Source organism: Alosa alosa, chromosome 1 (assembly GCF_017589495.1).
Source record: "Alosa alosa isolate M-15738 ecotype Scorff River chromosome 1, AALO_Geno_1.1, whole genome shotgun sequence".
Classification (NCBI taxonomy): Eukaryota; Metazoa; Chordata; class Actinopteri; order Clupeiformes; family Clupeidae; genus Alosa; species Alosa alosa.
The window spans coordinates 20,453,730-20,466,929 of record NC_063189.1 but is presented as its reverse complement, the minus strand read 5'-3'; the positions used below and the strand labels follow the sequence as shown (position 1 = coordinate 20,466,929).

Sequence of the window (13,200 nt, the reverse complement as noted above, 5' to 3'; positions counted from 1 at the left end):
TTTGCCCTGGACAGTTGATGGAGCCCACTACCTATTAAACCAATGGTTTAAAACTAACTAGAAATGTAATGCCAGAGGAATTACAATAGTGGATGGAAAGCTGCTGGGTTAATGTTGGTGGGGAGATTCCTGAAAAAAAAAATCATTGAATCACTTAGTCTTTGAGTTCATACAAACCCTTGTACCAAAAAACCTTGTGTGTCAGGCATTCTTGAGATATCACACTCAAAGTGGGTTTGACCTTGACCTTTGACTTCATGATTGAATCCATACAAATATTCACACCAAATTTGAAGCATGTGCGTCAAGCCATTCTGAAGTTGTGACAAAAGCACGAAAGCTGGCCTTTGAAAAATGTAGTTCAGAGAAAGCCTAATTGTATGCAATGCAAGACTACCTGCAAAACAGGGCTTTCAGTTGGTGTTGATGACTGCTCATTCTGCACCCAGCTAACAATTAGTCATTGAATCTATGTTAAAATCAACATTACTTTGTCAACGTTAAAATCATTGAATCAACGTCGCACTGCAACATGTGTTCTACATCACTTTTGCAACCTTCATTAATATTAAAGCAACGTTGAAATTCTAACTACAGATCAACGGGATTTCAAAGGTATTTCCACTAAATTGAATATTGAAACAATGTTGAAATTACAACCAAACTAAAGATCAACGTGATTTCAGTGGTATTTCAATTGATATTAAACCTCAGGTAACCACTATTAGCCTAATCTGGCAAAATATTGGGAAATTCATATCCTGCGTTATCTACAGCCAGGATAAATTTGGCTAGGCCTAGGTATGTCTTGTTTAGGCTACACAAGCTTGCATACATAACCATTGACAACTTGTTATCAGTTAAGCAAGTGCATTTATTCACTCTTCATCTAGAATTTCACGTGTACTGTGTTTTCCTGCCATCCATAGCATCCATAGTAGTTGCAGTCAGCCTGATCCTCCAGTAGCAGTGAAGCAGCACCTAACAGAAATAGAACTATAAACTATCAAGTCATTTTACGCCACAACCTACCACTCATACAAACGTAGTTCAAAACGAAGGCTAAGTTTCAGCCAGTGATTGTTTGCCATTTCCCTCGTCAGGCCAGCTATCGCTACGAAAGGCGGCTGGCTGGCAATTTGAGTGTAAAGTGCTTAGCTATCGCCTCCACTGCACACAACCACGAACCTAGAAACATTCCCGAGGTCTAGCTAATGTAATATAACTTACCTACTGAATCCTCAGTTATCGCTTAATCAAGTTATGAACTTACTCGGCGTATTACCAATATTATCAAACTAGCTAGAGTTAAACTTAACGTCCTCTCTAGACATAGCATCTAAGAGTAGCAGCTATGTTGCTAAGCTACAAGTTTGAAGCTAACGCCAGCTTGCTTGCTTACTTGATTAGCCGAGTCGTTTTAAACAGACTTCACACACTCCATTCGAATAAAAAGCACAAATTAATTGTAACTTACATTGGGTGTGGTAGGAAAACGTCCGTTTCGTCGTCATTTGTTGGACGAACCAGACAACAAGAACGTAAACTTTCTTCCAAGAGGATGCTTGACAGCAGTGCCTGTAGGAATCAATGACGCAAGGAGAACACTACTGCGCATGCGCACAAGTTAATTACGGGATATGCAGTTTTAGGGAGGTTTATTAGCCATACCAGAGCCCGTCTACGGAGAGCCTGGCCACTCCGTATTAAGTCCCATTGTACCGAATTTTGGTTGCAGTTCCACCAGAGTTCCACTGGGGGCGATCGCCATGAGTGCAGAATGAATGGGAGTCAATGGAGCTAGATGGCTAAATTTGTCTCTTTCACCTGATTGTCGTTGACAAATCTCAGATTTGATTGTAGTTTGTATAACTTCAACATGGGTTATAGGTCAAAAGTTAAATGAACGAGTACTTATGTCCTTTTGATTTCTTACAGGTTGGGTCGTTGTTGCCCACAACACGCTAGCATTGTGCTAATGAATGATGTCATTGACACGTTTGAAAGGCTTTTTAGAACAATTAAGTGACTTTAAAAAATATAATACTCAACCAAGTGTATTTTCTTTGCCTCCCCTTTCGAATACAATATTCAAATTTTAAAAAAATTAAAAAATCAAAAAAAAAAAAAGTATAACCCAAGAAAAGTGGATTTTGAGGGGTACAGCTCCATAGACCTCCATGCATTCTGCACTCGTGGACGAGCGCCCTCATGTGGAACCACAGGAGGAACTGCAACCAGTTCAGAAACCGGAAGTTTTCCGAGAGTGGCAGTTCTCCCCTTATTAGACATTCTCTGGCCATACTGATGGAGGAGATGGAAGAAAGGTTTATTGGCCATACTGTAGTATTTAAAAACACAGAAGACCTTAAAATAGTTACTACAGTAAAATAGTAGACCCTTATCTCCAGAAGTAATGAGCTTACTAACCCACTCACAAACTCACATGAGCTCTCCACTAAGCCCATGAGTCTCCTGCTCCCCTCCTGACAGAGCTCAAATGATCCACAGAAATAGCAACCATTCTAACTCTGACATGCACCGTAATATGACCTGTGCAAGCTGGAAAGGGGGCTCCCAGGACAGCTGATTATATCTAACACAGCAACGACAATTGCTGCGTACAGAACCCCCTTCAGATCTGTTTTGTGCAGGGGACAACAATGGTATGTCCAGAAAGCCCCAATGGGGTCCCCATAGCTTGCTCAGAGCTTAGTAGGCTCCACCGTGAAACACTAACAACTGCCATAAGCCTACCAGAATGAAAGTGCAGCCTACGGCAGGCAGAGAAGAAAAATAAAAACCATAACCGTGATTAGTGAGAATCTGTCACACTGACTGAAGTAGGTACGGCAACTGTTTCATATGTTTTTAGAGAAATAGGTTGTGAATTCTGACAACAGCTTGCTAGCTTAATAACTACATAATGACTACCACATAGAGTGTGTGAGTGACCAAGAATTAACCCCATATAATATTGTCCTATAAAAAAAGAAATGCCTGTAATACTTTCGCCTGCATGGCACCAGAACTGAGAATTGGTGTGGACCTATTTTAGACATTTTCAATTTCCAAGGGGTGTAACAAGTGGTTAAATGGGTACAACTGGGTACTTGCTAAGCTGGTACATTAAACTCTTCTCACAAGGCTGCTATACACTTGGCAGCACAATGAATAAGTGTCTGGTATCATCTCTCAAGAACAAGTGGAGGACAACAAACTCTGTGCCTCCATAAGCAACTGTCCAAAATAGACAGAATATGGCACTCTGGACAGAATGTGGTACTCTGGTCACCTTTGCTGAAGACAGTTTACATCCTAGAGATCATAGTCCCTTGGGAGGACTCAGCCACATAGCTAGACAGAACTACAACTAACTCCATATTCCTTACCATTAGGAAACGTCTTGCATCTCAAACAGGAAGTGACTGCAGCTCTGTCTCCAACATGAGTCAGCAGTACGGAAGCTCTGATGGACGAGGGAGGCCAAGCTCTCCTGCTCTCCACTGTGAGTCTGTGGAGAAGAGTGACCTATCAAGCGCTCTGCACTTCAGAAAGGGAGACACCTCTCCTGATCACAGGTACGACCATTGCATAGACAGAGGGTTGATACTCACCTGGGTTGGCTTTTCCAGTTACAGTGTATTGAAGCATTTAAGGAAAGACTCAACTTTATACAATTTGTTTACTTTTCAAAAACTGTTATCTTAAGCCCTTCACCCAAGGGAAACATATAATTCAAGAATTCTGAATCTTTCAACCTCCCTCATTTTCCTTTATTTTTTTAAGCCAAATATTCGCTAGAGACAACAATGATCAAAATTGGTTCTGTATTGAGTGACAAAACAGCTGTTTAGTGGGCTCTACAGTGTAGTCCTGGATAGTGAATTGATTTGTTTTTGACACTTGATTAGTATCTATATTTCTGAAGGTGTCTGACAGCAGGGCGTGGAGGCCTTTGATACCCCTATGATGATGCCTGTTCATCTCAAACAAAGAGAATCCTGCATACAATGTAAAGTAAAAAAAAAAAACTCACTTTGTACAGACAAAAAGTGAAAGTGACACTTAAACAGTAGAATCAGTCATTTTGTAGTATCTTCTTTAATGTTTTATAAAAACAATTTTATAGAATTTCTTTACAGTTAGGGAGGTACACAGACACAGTTGGAATCTCTGTAGGGATCCTTCCCATGTTGTGATTGCCACATAAGATTACATTGTATTTTGTGGTTGCTGAATTTTGCATTATGTGCAGCCACCACATCCACAAACCATGTTTTACTGAATTCTAGCTCCATTCTCCCAGTACAAAGTATACTTATTTAAAAAGAAATCTGTACACAGTTTGAGCATGCAATGTAAACACTGAAAAAATGTTTACTTTGCTGAAGTCCAGTGGATGAGAAACCAGACTCACCAGTACCCAGCAGTGTGTCCATGAGGAGTGATGACTCAAAGGGTCTGATCATGGACGTGAAAGATCCTGAGACAAGGTACCGACAGACCCCCATCTTCAGACACCTTTTCTGCAGCCTACACTCCCTATACTCCGTTACTGTGCAACTGTGTTTTAAACACACAAGGATGATTGTGACAGTATTTTCTATAGACACATCTGTACAGGACACAATACACTAAATGATTACCCATAATGTCTTGCTTTATCTGAGGTGTTTATTGAGCTAGCCTACACTAGGGCCGTTAGGTGAGCTGATGAACCTCATTAGAACTTCTACCAGATTTGCACAGTGGCATTACTGTAAACATAAACAGTGGAGAGATTATTGGTTTACTGTTGGTCTGATGAAGAAGATTGTACAAATTAAAAACGTCACGCATGAAACTGCATGCTCAGAATAGAGAAGCTGATTTCCTTCGGTTGCTAATGCTACCTATACACCAGAGGACTTTGAAAATATTTGGAAAATACTTTTAAAAGACTAAAGCTGGCACCCTCTCACAAAGACATGTCACATATTTTATACTCACAGATTAGGAATTTGCAAAGACTGTAAATCTTGCAGGGTCACTATTTTCAAGACTGCTACTAATTGTTTCCCATTGTGCACCAGATATCAACAGGAACTCATGGCTTGTATAATGATCCATGGCCGATTCATTTGAAAGTCGTATTTCTGTGCTTCTTCTATTGTTGCTACATTCCCAACCTGCTGTTTTATGGATATAATGACATTAAATAGATCATGTCACACCTCCATCTAACAACTGAGCAGGTGAGGGTCAATGTGCTAAAATGCACACAGGTGTTTTACAGGCAGATCATTGGACTATAGAGTTGTTCTGCCAGGTGGAATACTAATATTTTATAAGAAATTAAATCACAAATAATCCTATGTTTTATGTTATCGATGTCACTATTTACATGAGCCAAGAGGGAAAGACTTATTGGACATTTCACACCCTGACAATGGACTGTTTAAACCACTGAGGTCAGGCAGACGTCTGGCCCCACATGGCGAAAACAAAAAGACTGATGAGAAGTTTTTTTCCTCAAGCTATCTGCATAATGAACACACATACGACTCATGTAACTACATTACATTGACTTCCGATTCTGCACTTACACACACTGCACTTTTTAACCCCCCCTCCCTCTCTCAATCTATTTTTATTAAATTCCTTCTAGATCTTTCTTTCTTTATCTTTATAATTACTGTAGACACCTCTGCACAGGAAAGTTGAGCAGCCAAATGCCATTTCACTACAGTACATGTTTAACTCTGTATGTGACGAATAAAAATCCTTGAATTCTTGAATCTGAACTGTCACTGAAATGCTTGTCTCCTACCTCCCATGAACAGTTCTCAGCTCAGAATTGGTGTTCACTTTTAAAGGTGCTATGTGGAGTTTTTTTGGTTTTGAGTTCCCTTGAATGCAGCCACAGGGTAGCCTGGCGGGCCATCCTATATCATTGAAATGTATAGTCTGGAATCGAACCATTCACCTCGCTTAATCCAAGGGGCGGGCAGAGAATTGTCTTTCAAACTGCCAGCGCTATAGGCCAGCGCTATGACCATATCCGTATCCGGTCGGCAAAACGGCAAATACATCCTTCTTCGAAAGGAATGACTTAAGTGCATTGTGTTGCTCAACTTTCAAAGAAAAGCACAAGTCCAACTCCTCCAAAGTTGACGCCAATGCCGATTCAAACAACCGCTCTTCGTTTGCCATAGCCACCTTCCTTGTTGTTCACGTCGCAGGACTGTCGTTATCCTGTTAAGCCCACCTTAAGACTCTCTAACAAAATAGAGCGCTGTGATTGGATGACGTCCACGGCGTCAGCCAGTAGAAATACCTATGGTTTGATACTAGACGTACAGGCTGAGCAAATTAATTTGCCGCCGCTAGGGTGCGTCTAGATTTCTAGGCTAGCCACAGGGCACTCTCCCAATACACCTCCACTGTAAGCATTTAATATAGCGGCCACACTTGGAACAACATCATATGACAAGAGAGGCGGCCCTCCGCTAATTGGTTTGCATGCTAACTTCAGTGGATTTCTAGACAGCACGGAGCATAGGCATTGTACATATGTCACTATGGTTATGCCTTCACATTGTGTTGCTATGTCTAGTGATTTTTACCAAGCCACTAAGGGGACATGAGCAAAAAAATCTAAAGTTTAGTTTCATGTGCTAATGCAAAACATTCATGTGCTCACATGAAACCTTCACGTGCACACGTGAAACATGCATGTGCGCACATAGAATGTTTTGTTTGAGCACCTGAAAGTTACGCGTGAGCAGGGGCGTAGCACAAGGCTCCACATAGCTGGTGTTTTGACCTAGAAAACCGCACATAGCTTCTTTAAAGACATGTATTTACCTGTAGAATTTCTTAATCAGTACCTCCTTGCACTGTATGTTCTTCAGCATCCAACAAGAACAAACAATTCCTCCATTCCTCAGCACAACAACAAACAATGAGTTGTCTGCTGTATTCGAGGTTTGTGTGAGTGTGTTTGTGTGTGTTAAATCGATAACCGGCTGATGCTATGAACTGAGTACTAATAAATGACCATGTGAATCAATGTTATTCTATACATGGTTAATATACATTTAATTATATAGACATTTGATGATGACAATGTGATGATGAATCTCAGAGCAGACAATAACAACTAATCCAGAAGGAAAGTGTAATGACATACAAACAAATTGATCAGCAGATAAAGGAAAATTGCTGGCCAAATCGTCATACTTGTTTCATCACTGATAGTGACTTAATTTCTGAAAACAGGAGCTTGAACACAAAGTTGTCACTTTCATGAAGCATGAACTGATGAGACTCAAGAAGCTCCTGAGTCATGATTACCCAGAATCCCCTTGTGATGATGAGGAGGAGGATGAGGAGGACCAGAGAGATGCTAGAGATGGAGCTCTGAAGATTGCAGTGCACATCCTGAGGAACATGAGTCAGGAGATTCTTGCTCAGCAGCTGGATAAATGTGAGTGATTTATTAATTGACTGATTTATTTTTATTTCAGCATTTGTTTCTTAAACCATTTACTTAAAAATCATGATTGGTAGGTATAATATATTAAACATGTGAATCCTTGATCATAGGAAGAGATTGGCATTCAGTCAGTGTTAGAGATACAGTATAACAGTGCAGTGCCTGTCATATGACCAGTAACTAGAATTTCTGACGGCCTCAGATGCTCTGACATGAGTGTGCTACTGACAACTGACAGGATATGTTGTCTGTCGTGATGTTTTACTACTGCACAGTGCTCACTTTACACACTTATGTCTTTCGACTGACTAAATCATATTGTATCTTTATACTGTATTTAGATGGAATGTTCCCTAGATGCCAACAAGAGCTTAAATATAGGCTAACAAAGAGGCTTCAGAGTGTATCTGAAAGCATCCCTAAGAAGGGAAAGCCTACCTTTCTGGAGACAGAGCTCTACATGTCAGGTGGAGGAAGCCTAGAGGTCAATGCTGAACATGAAGTCAGACAGATTGAGATAGCATCCAAGAGAAATGTAACAAAGGGGACACACCAATAAAATGTACAGACATCTTCAAGCCCTTACCTGGACAAGACAAACCCATAAGAACTGTGCTGTCAAAGGGAGTGGCTGGCATTGGAAAAACAGTCTCTGTGCAGAAGTTTATTCTCGATTGGGCTGAAGGGAAAGCCAATCAAAATATCAATTTAGTCTTTCCTCTTCCTTTTCGGGAGCTGAATCTGATGAAAGACAAACATTTCACCCTTATGGACCTGATTCATCATTTCTTCAGTGAAACAAAAGACTTTGCCTTCTCCAAACCAGCCAGATACAGCATTGCCTTCATCTTTGATGGTCTGGACGAAAGCAGACTTCCTCTAGACTTTCAGCACAGAGAATGCATCTACAGTGTAACAGAATCTGCCTCTGTGGATGTCCTCCTCACAAACCTGATCCAGGGGAATCTGCTTCCCTCCGCGCTTATTTGGATCACCTCCCGACCGGCAGCAGCCAATCAAATTCCTCCTGAATGTGTTGACCGGGTGACTGAAGTTGGGGGTTTTAATGATCCACAGAAGGAGGAGTATATCAGGAAGAAAATCACAGAAGAGGAGCTGGCCAGCAGAATCATCACACACCTGAAGTCATCCAGGAGCCTCTACATCATGTGCCATATTCCAGTCTTCTGTTGGATGGTGACCACTGTTCTGGAGTGCATCATGGCTGAAGTAAAGAGTGGAGAAATTCCAAAGTCTTTGACTCAAATGTACACAAACTTCCTGATCATACAAACAAAACACAGGAGTCAGAAGTATGGAACCCCTGATGTGGAAGCACTCTGGAACCTGAGGTTCATTCTGTCCCTGGGGAAACTGGCCTTTCAGCAGCTGGAGAAGGGCAATCTGATCTTCTATGAAGAGGACCTGAGAGAGTGTGACATTGGTGTGATAGAAGCATTTGTGTTCTCAGGAGTGTGCACTCAGATCTTCAGAGAGGAGGCTGGGCTGTACCAGGGGAAAGTGTTCTCCTTTGTTCATCTGAGTGTTCAAGAGTTTCTAGCAGCTCTATATGTGTTTTTGCATTTTAGCATGAGAGAGGGCGATATCTCTGACCAGCACCAAACTTCTCAACTTTATTCACTGTTCAGTGCTAACAGACTTAATGACCTACACCATATAGCAGTGGATCTGGCCTTAAACAATGAAAATGGACACCTGGATCTTTTCCTGAGGTTTCTTCTGGGCCTCTCGCTGGAGTCTAATCAGAAACTCTTACAAGGCCTGCTGCCACAGATCAGAAGCAGCTCACTGAACACAGAGGACACAGTCAAATACATCTATGAGAAGATCAGAGAAACCACCAACCCAGAGAGATGCATCAACCTGTTCCACTGCCTGAATGAAATGAATGACCACTCTCTAGTGGAGGAGGTCCAGGGCTACTTGAGAAAGGGAAATAAAGCTAGAGGGAATCCCTCTCTTTCCCAGCTGTCAGCACTGGTCTTTGTGCTGCTGATGTCAGACCAGGAACTGGAGGAGTTAAAGCTGTTGGACTATGGTCTCCATGCTGGATCAGATGAAGGTCTGCTGAGGATGCTGCCAGTGGTTAAAGCATCAAGAAAAGTCCAGTGAGTAATGAACTCATAAATATGTGTATTAAGGTTTTATTCTATAAAGTTATGGATTTGTTTTAAGAGTCACAGGTACTGCTTACTAGCCTGGAAAGCCAGGGAGATCTAGTCTGGAACACCACTTTAGCTCATAGGCTAGTGTACAGCACCACTGTAAGAAAATTGTATTTTCGAAATACGGTGACAAATGTTAAAAAAATGTCAGGCCAAATAGCCATCAAAAACATGGTGACAACTGTAGCACATTTCATTTCCCAGAATGTCACAGCCCCTGTTCCCATATTCTGGTAACTTGGGTTGGAAGAAGTGTTCTGTTGCCAGAACTTCACCATCGCCCCTGTTCCCATATTCTGGTAACACGTTACTTGACGGGTGAGTTCATAACACATTCATAGCAGCTGTCATAAACTGCACATAAAGCATTCATGACTGTTTCATGAGACATGATCAACATTCATACCAAACCTTTCATGAATGTGGAAGACAGAACAACGACAACTTGTCAAAATAAAAGTCCAACAATCGCAAAACAGCATTGCCGTTTTCGTTCTAAACCTCTTACCTGATCACGTCACATTTGAGTCAATGGGCTACTCCAGTGCCAAAACGACAGAACATGGTCAAGCAAATCATGTCCAACCGTTCCAGGTTACACAAATATGGGTCAGCTGAATGTAGGCTAGTTCACCCATAGACATATGAGTTCACCTCCCAGTGTTAAACTCAGTGATTACAAATACTTAACAACTTGTATAGTAAAGTGACATTCAATGTAGACTTCATAAGATATTCATGAAATATTTACAAAGGCTGGAGAGATTAAATTAATGGTACCCGTCAAGTAAAGTGTTACCCATATTCTTAAAGTAATCATGTATCAATCTTCCCTGGGTTTTAATCTTAAAATACAAATATACAAAATATAATTAAACAATATTAAAGGCTACACATACTAGCTGACATATTATTATGACCGCCGCTAGCGTAGCTAACGTAGCGGTCATATAGGGATTATCAAAGTCAAAGTCATCTTCCTGAAATTTTGGTCAACGATACCCAGGACACCAAAACACCAGGGCACATGAAACTTGGTGGGCATGTAGCCCCACTAGACTTTTATGGAAAAATTGTGTTTGGTCCCCAGGGGGCTGAAACCCCCAAAATTACCTGAACCTACCTGAACCCTGGCACCGAGGATGACAAAATGTTTATGGTATGTTGGTCTCAAGGGCCTGCATCAACTTAGTCCATAACCAGTCATGTGTGATTTGCACCCCACCGGTAAAAATTAAAAATGCAATATTATACTGCTTTAATCGCCCTTATCTTCAGAACATGAGATGTTCTGAACTGCACCAAATGTCATGTGTATGATTAACTTGACATCCTCTGGGGGTATGCCAAGTTTCATGAATTTGTAAACGATTGTATTCATTCATGAAGGGCTATACAATAAATGTATGTGTACATTTAGTGACTGTACACCCATCGGCCTGTAGATGGTGTTGAGCAAAGGATTCCTGGTAGAGGATGATACTGTCTCACACACACACATAAACACGCACACATACACACACACACGCACAGGCACACACACATGCACACACACACACAGACACGCACACAAACAAACACACACAGACTGAGCAGCGGTCATATTTTGTTCTGCTATGCGGAACATCTAGTTGTGTAATTTATGTCAATGACACACATCTGCACAGAACATTGCCTCCTGTTCCTGCAAGTATTTGTAGAGTCTATAAGTGTTTATATACAAATATTTGTAGAGACTATAACACTATCGTGTTTATATACAAATATTTGTAGAGACTATAACACTATAGTGTTTATATACAAACAATTACAGGAACAGAAGGAAAATGTTCTGTGTTCCATCTAAATTTCAGAATTTAATTTTGTGCAGTGGCCCAAGCAATCAGCTAATAATGGGTGTATGACCAACTACACATGTATGACTACACATTTCTCACACACTTTTCTCAGACCCCGTTTGCACGTACATGGTTATTTTGAAAAACGGAGACATTTCCCTTCATTTGTGCCCTTCGTTTACAATCAAACGGATAATTCGCCTCTGAAAACGATTCTTTAACTCCGGCCAGAGTGGAGATTTTGGAAAACTATGTTTGCATGTTTGCATGTTTGCATGTAAACTGAGAAAAACTGAGTTTTAGGCAGCCGAGGTCACAGTATGCGCCAAAACTTGCACTTGTGCCAAAATGCGACCTATGTTCAAAAGAGAAAGAGGAAGTGATTTGTTGCTGTTGTTGCCATTTTCTTGTTACACTGCCACCTACAGGTTTGGCATGCTCAACAGCATATATACATGGGTTAGTGTACACAAAACTTTTCTGAAAACTGACAGGTGTGCACAATGTTATTTTTGAAAAAGGAGAAGGTGAAATGTCCGTATATAAAAATAGCTGGCCACATGTAAACGTAACCTCATAGGACTTACAGAGGCATCGACATGGCAGGTATTCTCCATCACCACCGCTGGTTTGGTTGCAGAAGCTTCTGAATGGAGAAAGCGAACACACACCAATAGTTTACATTTTTTTGAGGTGCTGGTCACGGGATACGTGATGTGATAAACAGAGGGAGACCGCACACTCTAGCAGCTCATATGCCAGTAGTTTAATACAAAAGAGACAACGTTTCGGCCTGTGGCCTTTCTCAAGTCTTACAAACAACCAGTGAAAGAACACAACTAATATGGTGACCACCAAGCATATGATTGGTGTAACACACCTGTAGTACATTATCAGAGATGAGCTTGATTTGACTCACTTTTTTGGGGTGCATAGATACAATGCACACAATTACCTTTCAACATTGACTTAGACATTAAAACAGTTTTTCCAATTATTATTAGTTCATCAATGTGGAATAAGTTATACAAAAGCTTGATAATGTTCTTTCATCAATAAATTAACATCTTTATTTAGTCTTTGAGACATCACAAGAAGCTGATCACTGCCACAGATGTTTAAGCCAATCTAGCAGAGATCTTGACATGAAAAAATAACCCTAAATATCATTACACCAACATTAAAGTGCAAAGGTGACCAGTGTCCTATATACCATGTAAATAAATTATATTTTAACATTGGCTATCTTTTGATATTATTGTAATAATTAATAACAAAGCTCATCTATGATGTATGTCAATGTGTGTATGTGTGTGTGTGTGTGTGTGTGTGTGTGTGTATGTGTGTCTACAGGATGAGTTGGTGTGACCTCACAGAAAAGAGTTGTGCAGCTTTAGCTTCAACTCTCAGCTCAAACTCTTCCAACCTGAGACAGCTGGACCTGAGTGTCAACAATCTGGGAGATTCAGGAGTGGAGCTGCTTTCTGCTGGTCTGGAGCATCCAAACTGTAGACTGGAGAAACTGGAGTAAGTCTGCAGTTTGTGTGTGTGTGTGTGTCTGTCTGTCTGTCTTTTAAAGCAGGGATTCTCATCTCTATGGCTCAATGTTAATCCTTGTGTGTCTACAGGCTGTGGCGTTGTGACCTTACAGTAAAGAGCTGTGCAGCTTTATCTTCAGCTCTCAGATCAAACTCTT

At 40.9% G+C, this 13,200-nt stretch overlaps 1 protein-coding gene and 1 long non-coding RNA gene across 2 annotated transcripts in view; one reads left to right on the top strand and one right to left on the bottom strand.

Moving 5' to 3' along the window:
* Window positions 1–853: 853 nt before the first annotated feature.
* LOC125305398 lies at window positions 854–1,711 on the bottom strand. Its single transcript, XR_007195414.1, has 2 exons — window positions 1,478–1,711; window positions 854–981 (listed from the first exon to the last, which is right to left on the bottom strand). It is a non-coding gene; the product is annotated as an uncharacterized LOC125305398 (long non-coding RNA).
* A 1,641-nt stretch (window positions 1,712–3,352) lies between these two features.
* Window positions 3,353–13,200, top strand: part of LOC125305389 (NACHT, LRR and PYD domains-containing protein 14-like) — a 15,287-nt gene continuing 5,439 nt past the window's right edge. Inside the window, 8 exon segments of the mRNA XM_048260084.1 lie at window positions 3,353–3,581; window positions 4,395–4,496; window positions 6,897–6,969; window positions 7,264–7,471; window positions 7,822–7,997; window positions 8,000–9,609; window positions 12,858–13,031; window positions 13,133–13,200. The exon segment at window positions 13,133–13,200 is cut by the window's right edge and continues 106 nt beyond it. Of these exon segments, the coding sequence (XP_048116041.1) occupies window positions 3,448–3,581; window positions 4,395–4,496; window positions 6,897–6,969; window positions 7,264–7,471; window positions 7,822–7,997; window positions 8,000–9,609; window positions 12,858–13,031; window positions 13,133–13,200 (2,545 nt within the window). The 5' untranslated portion in view covers window positions 3,353–3,447.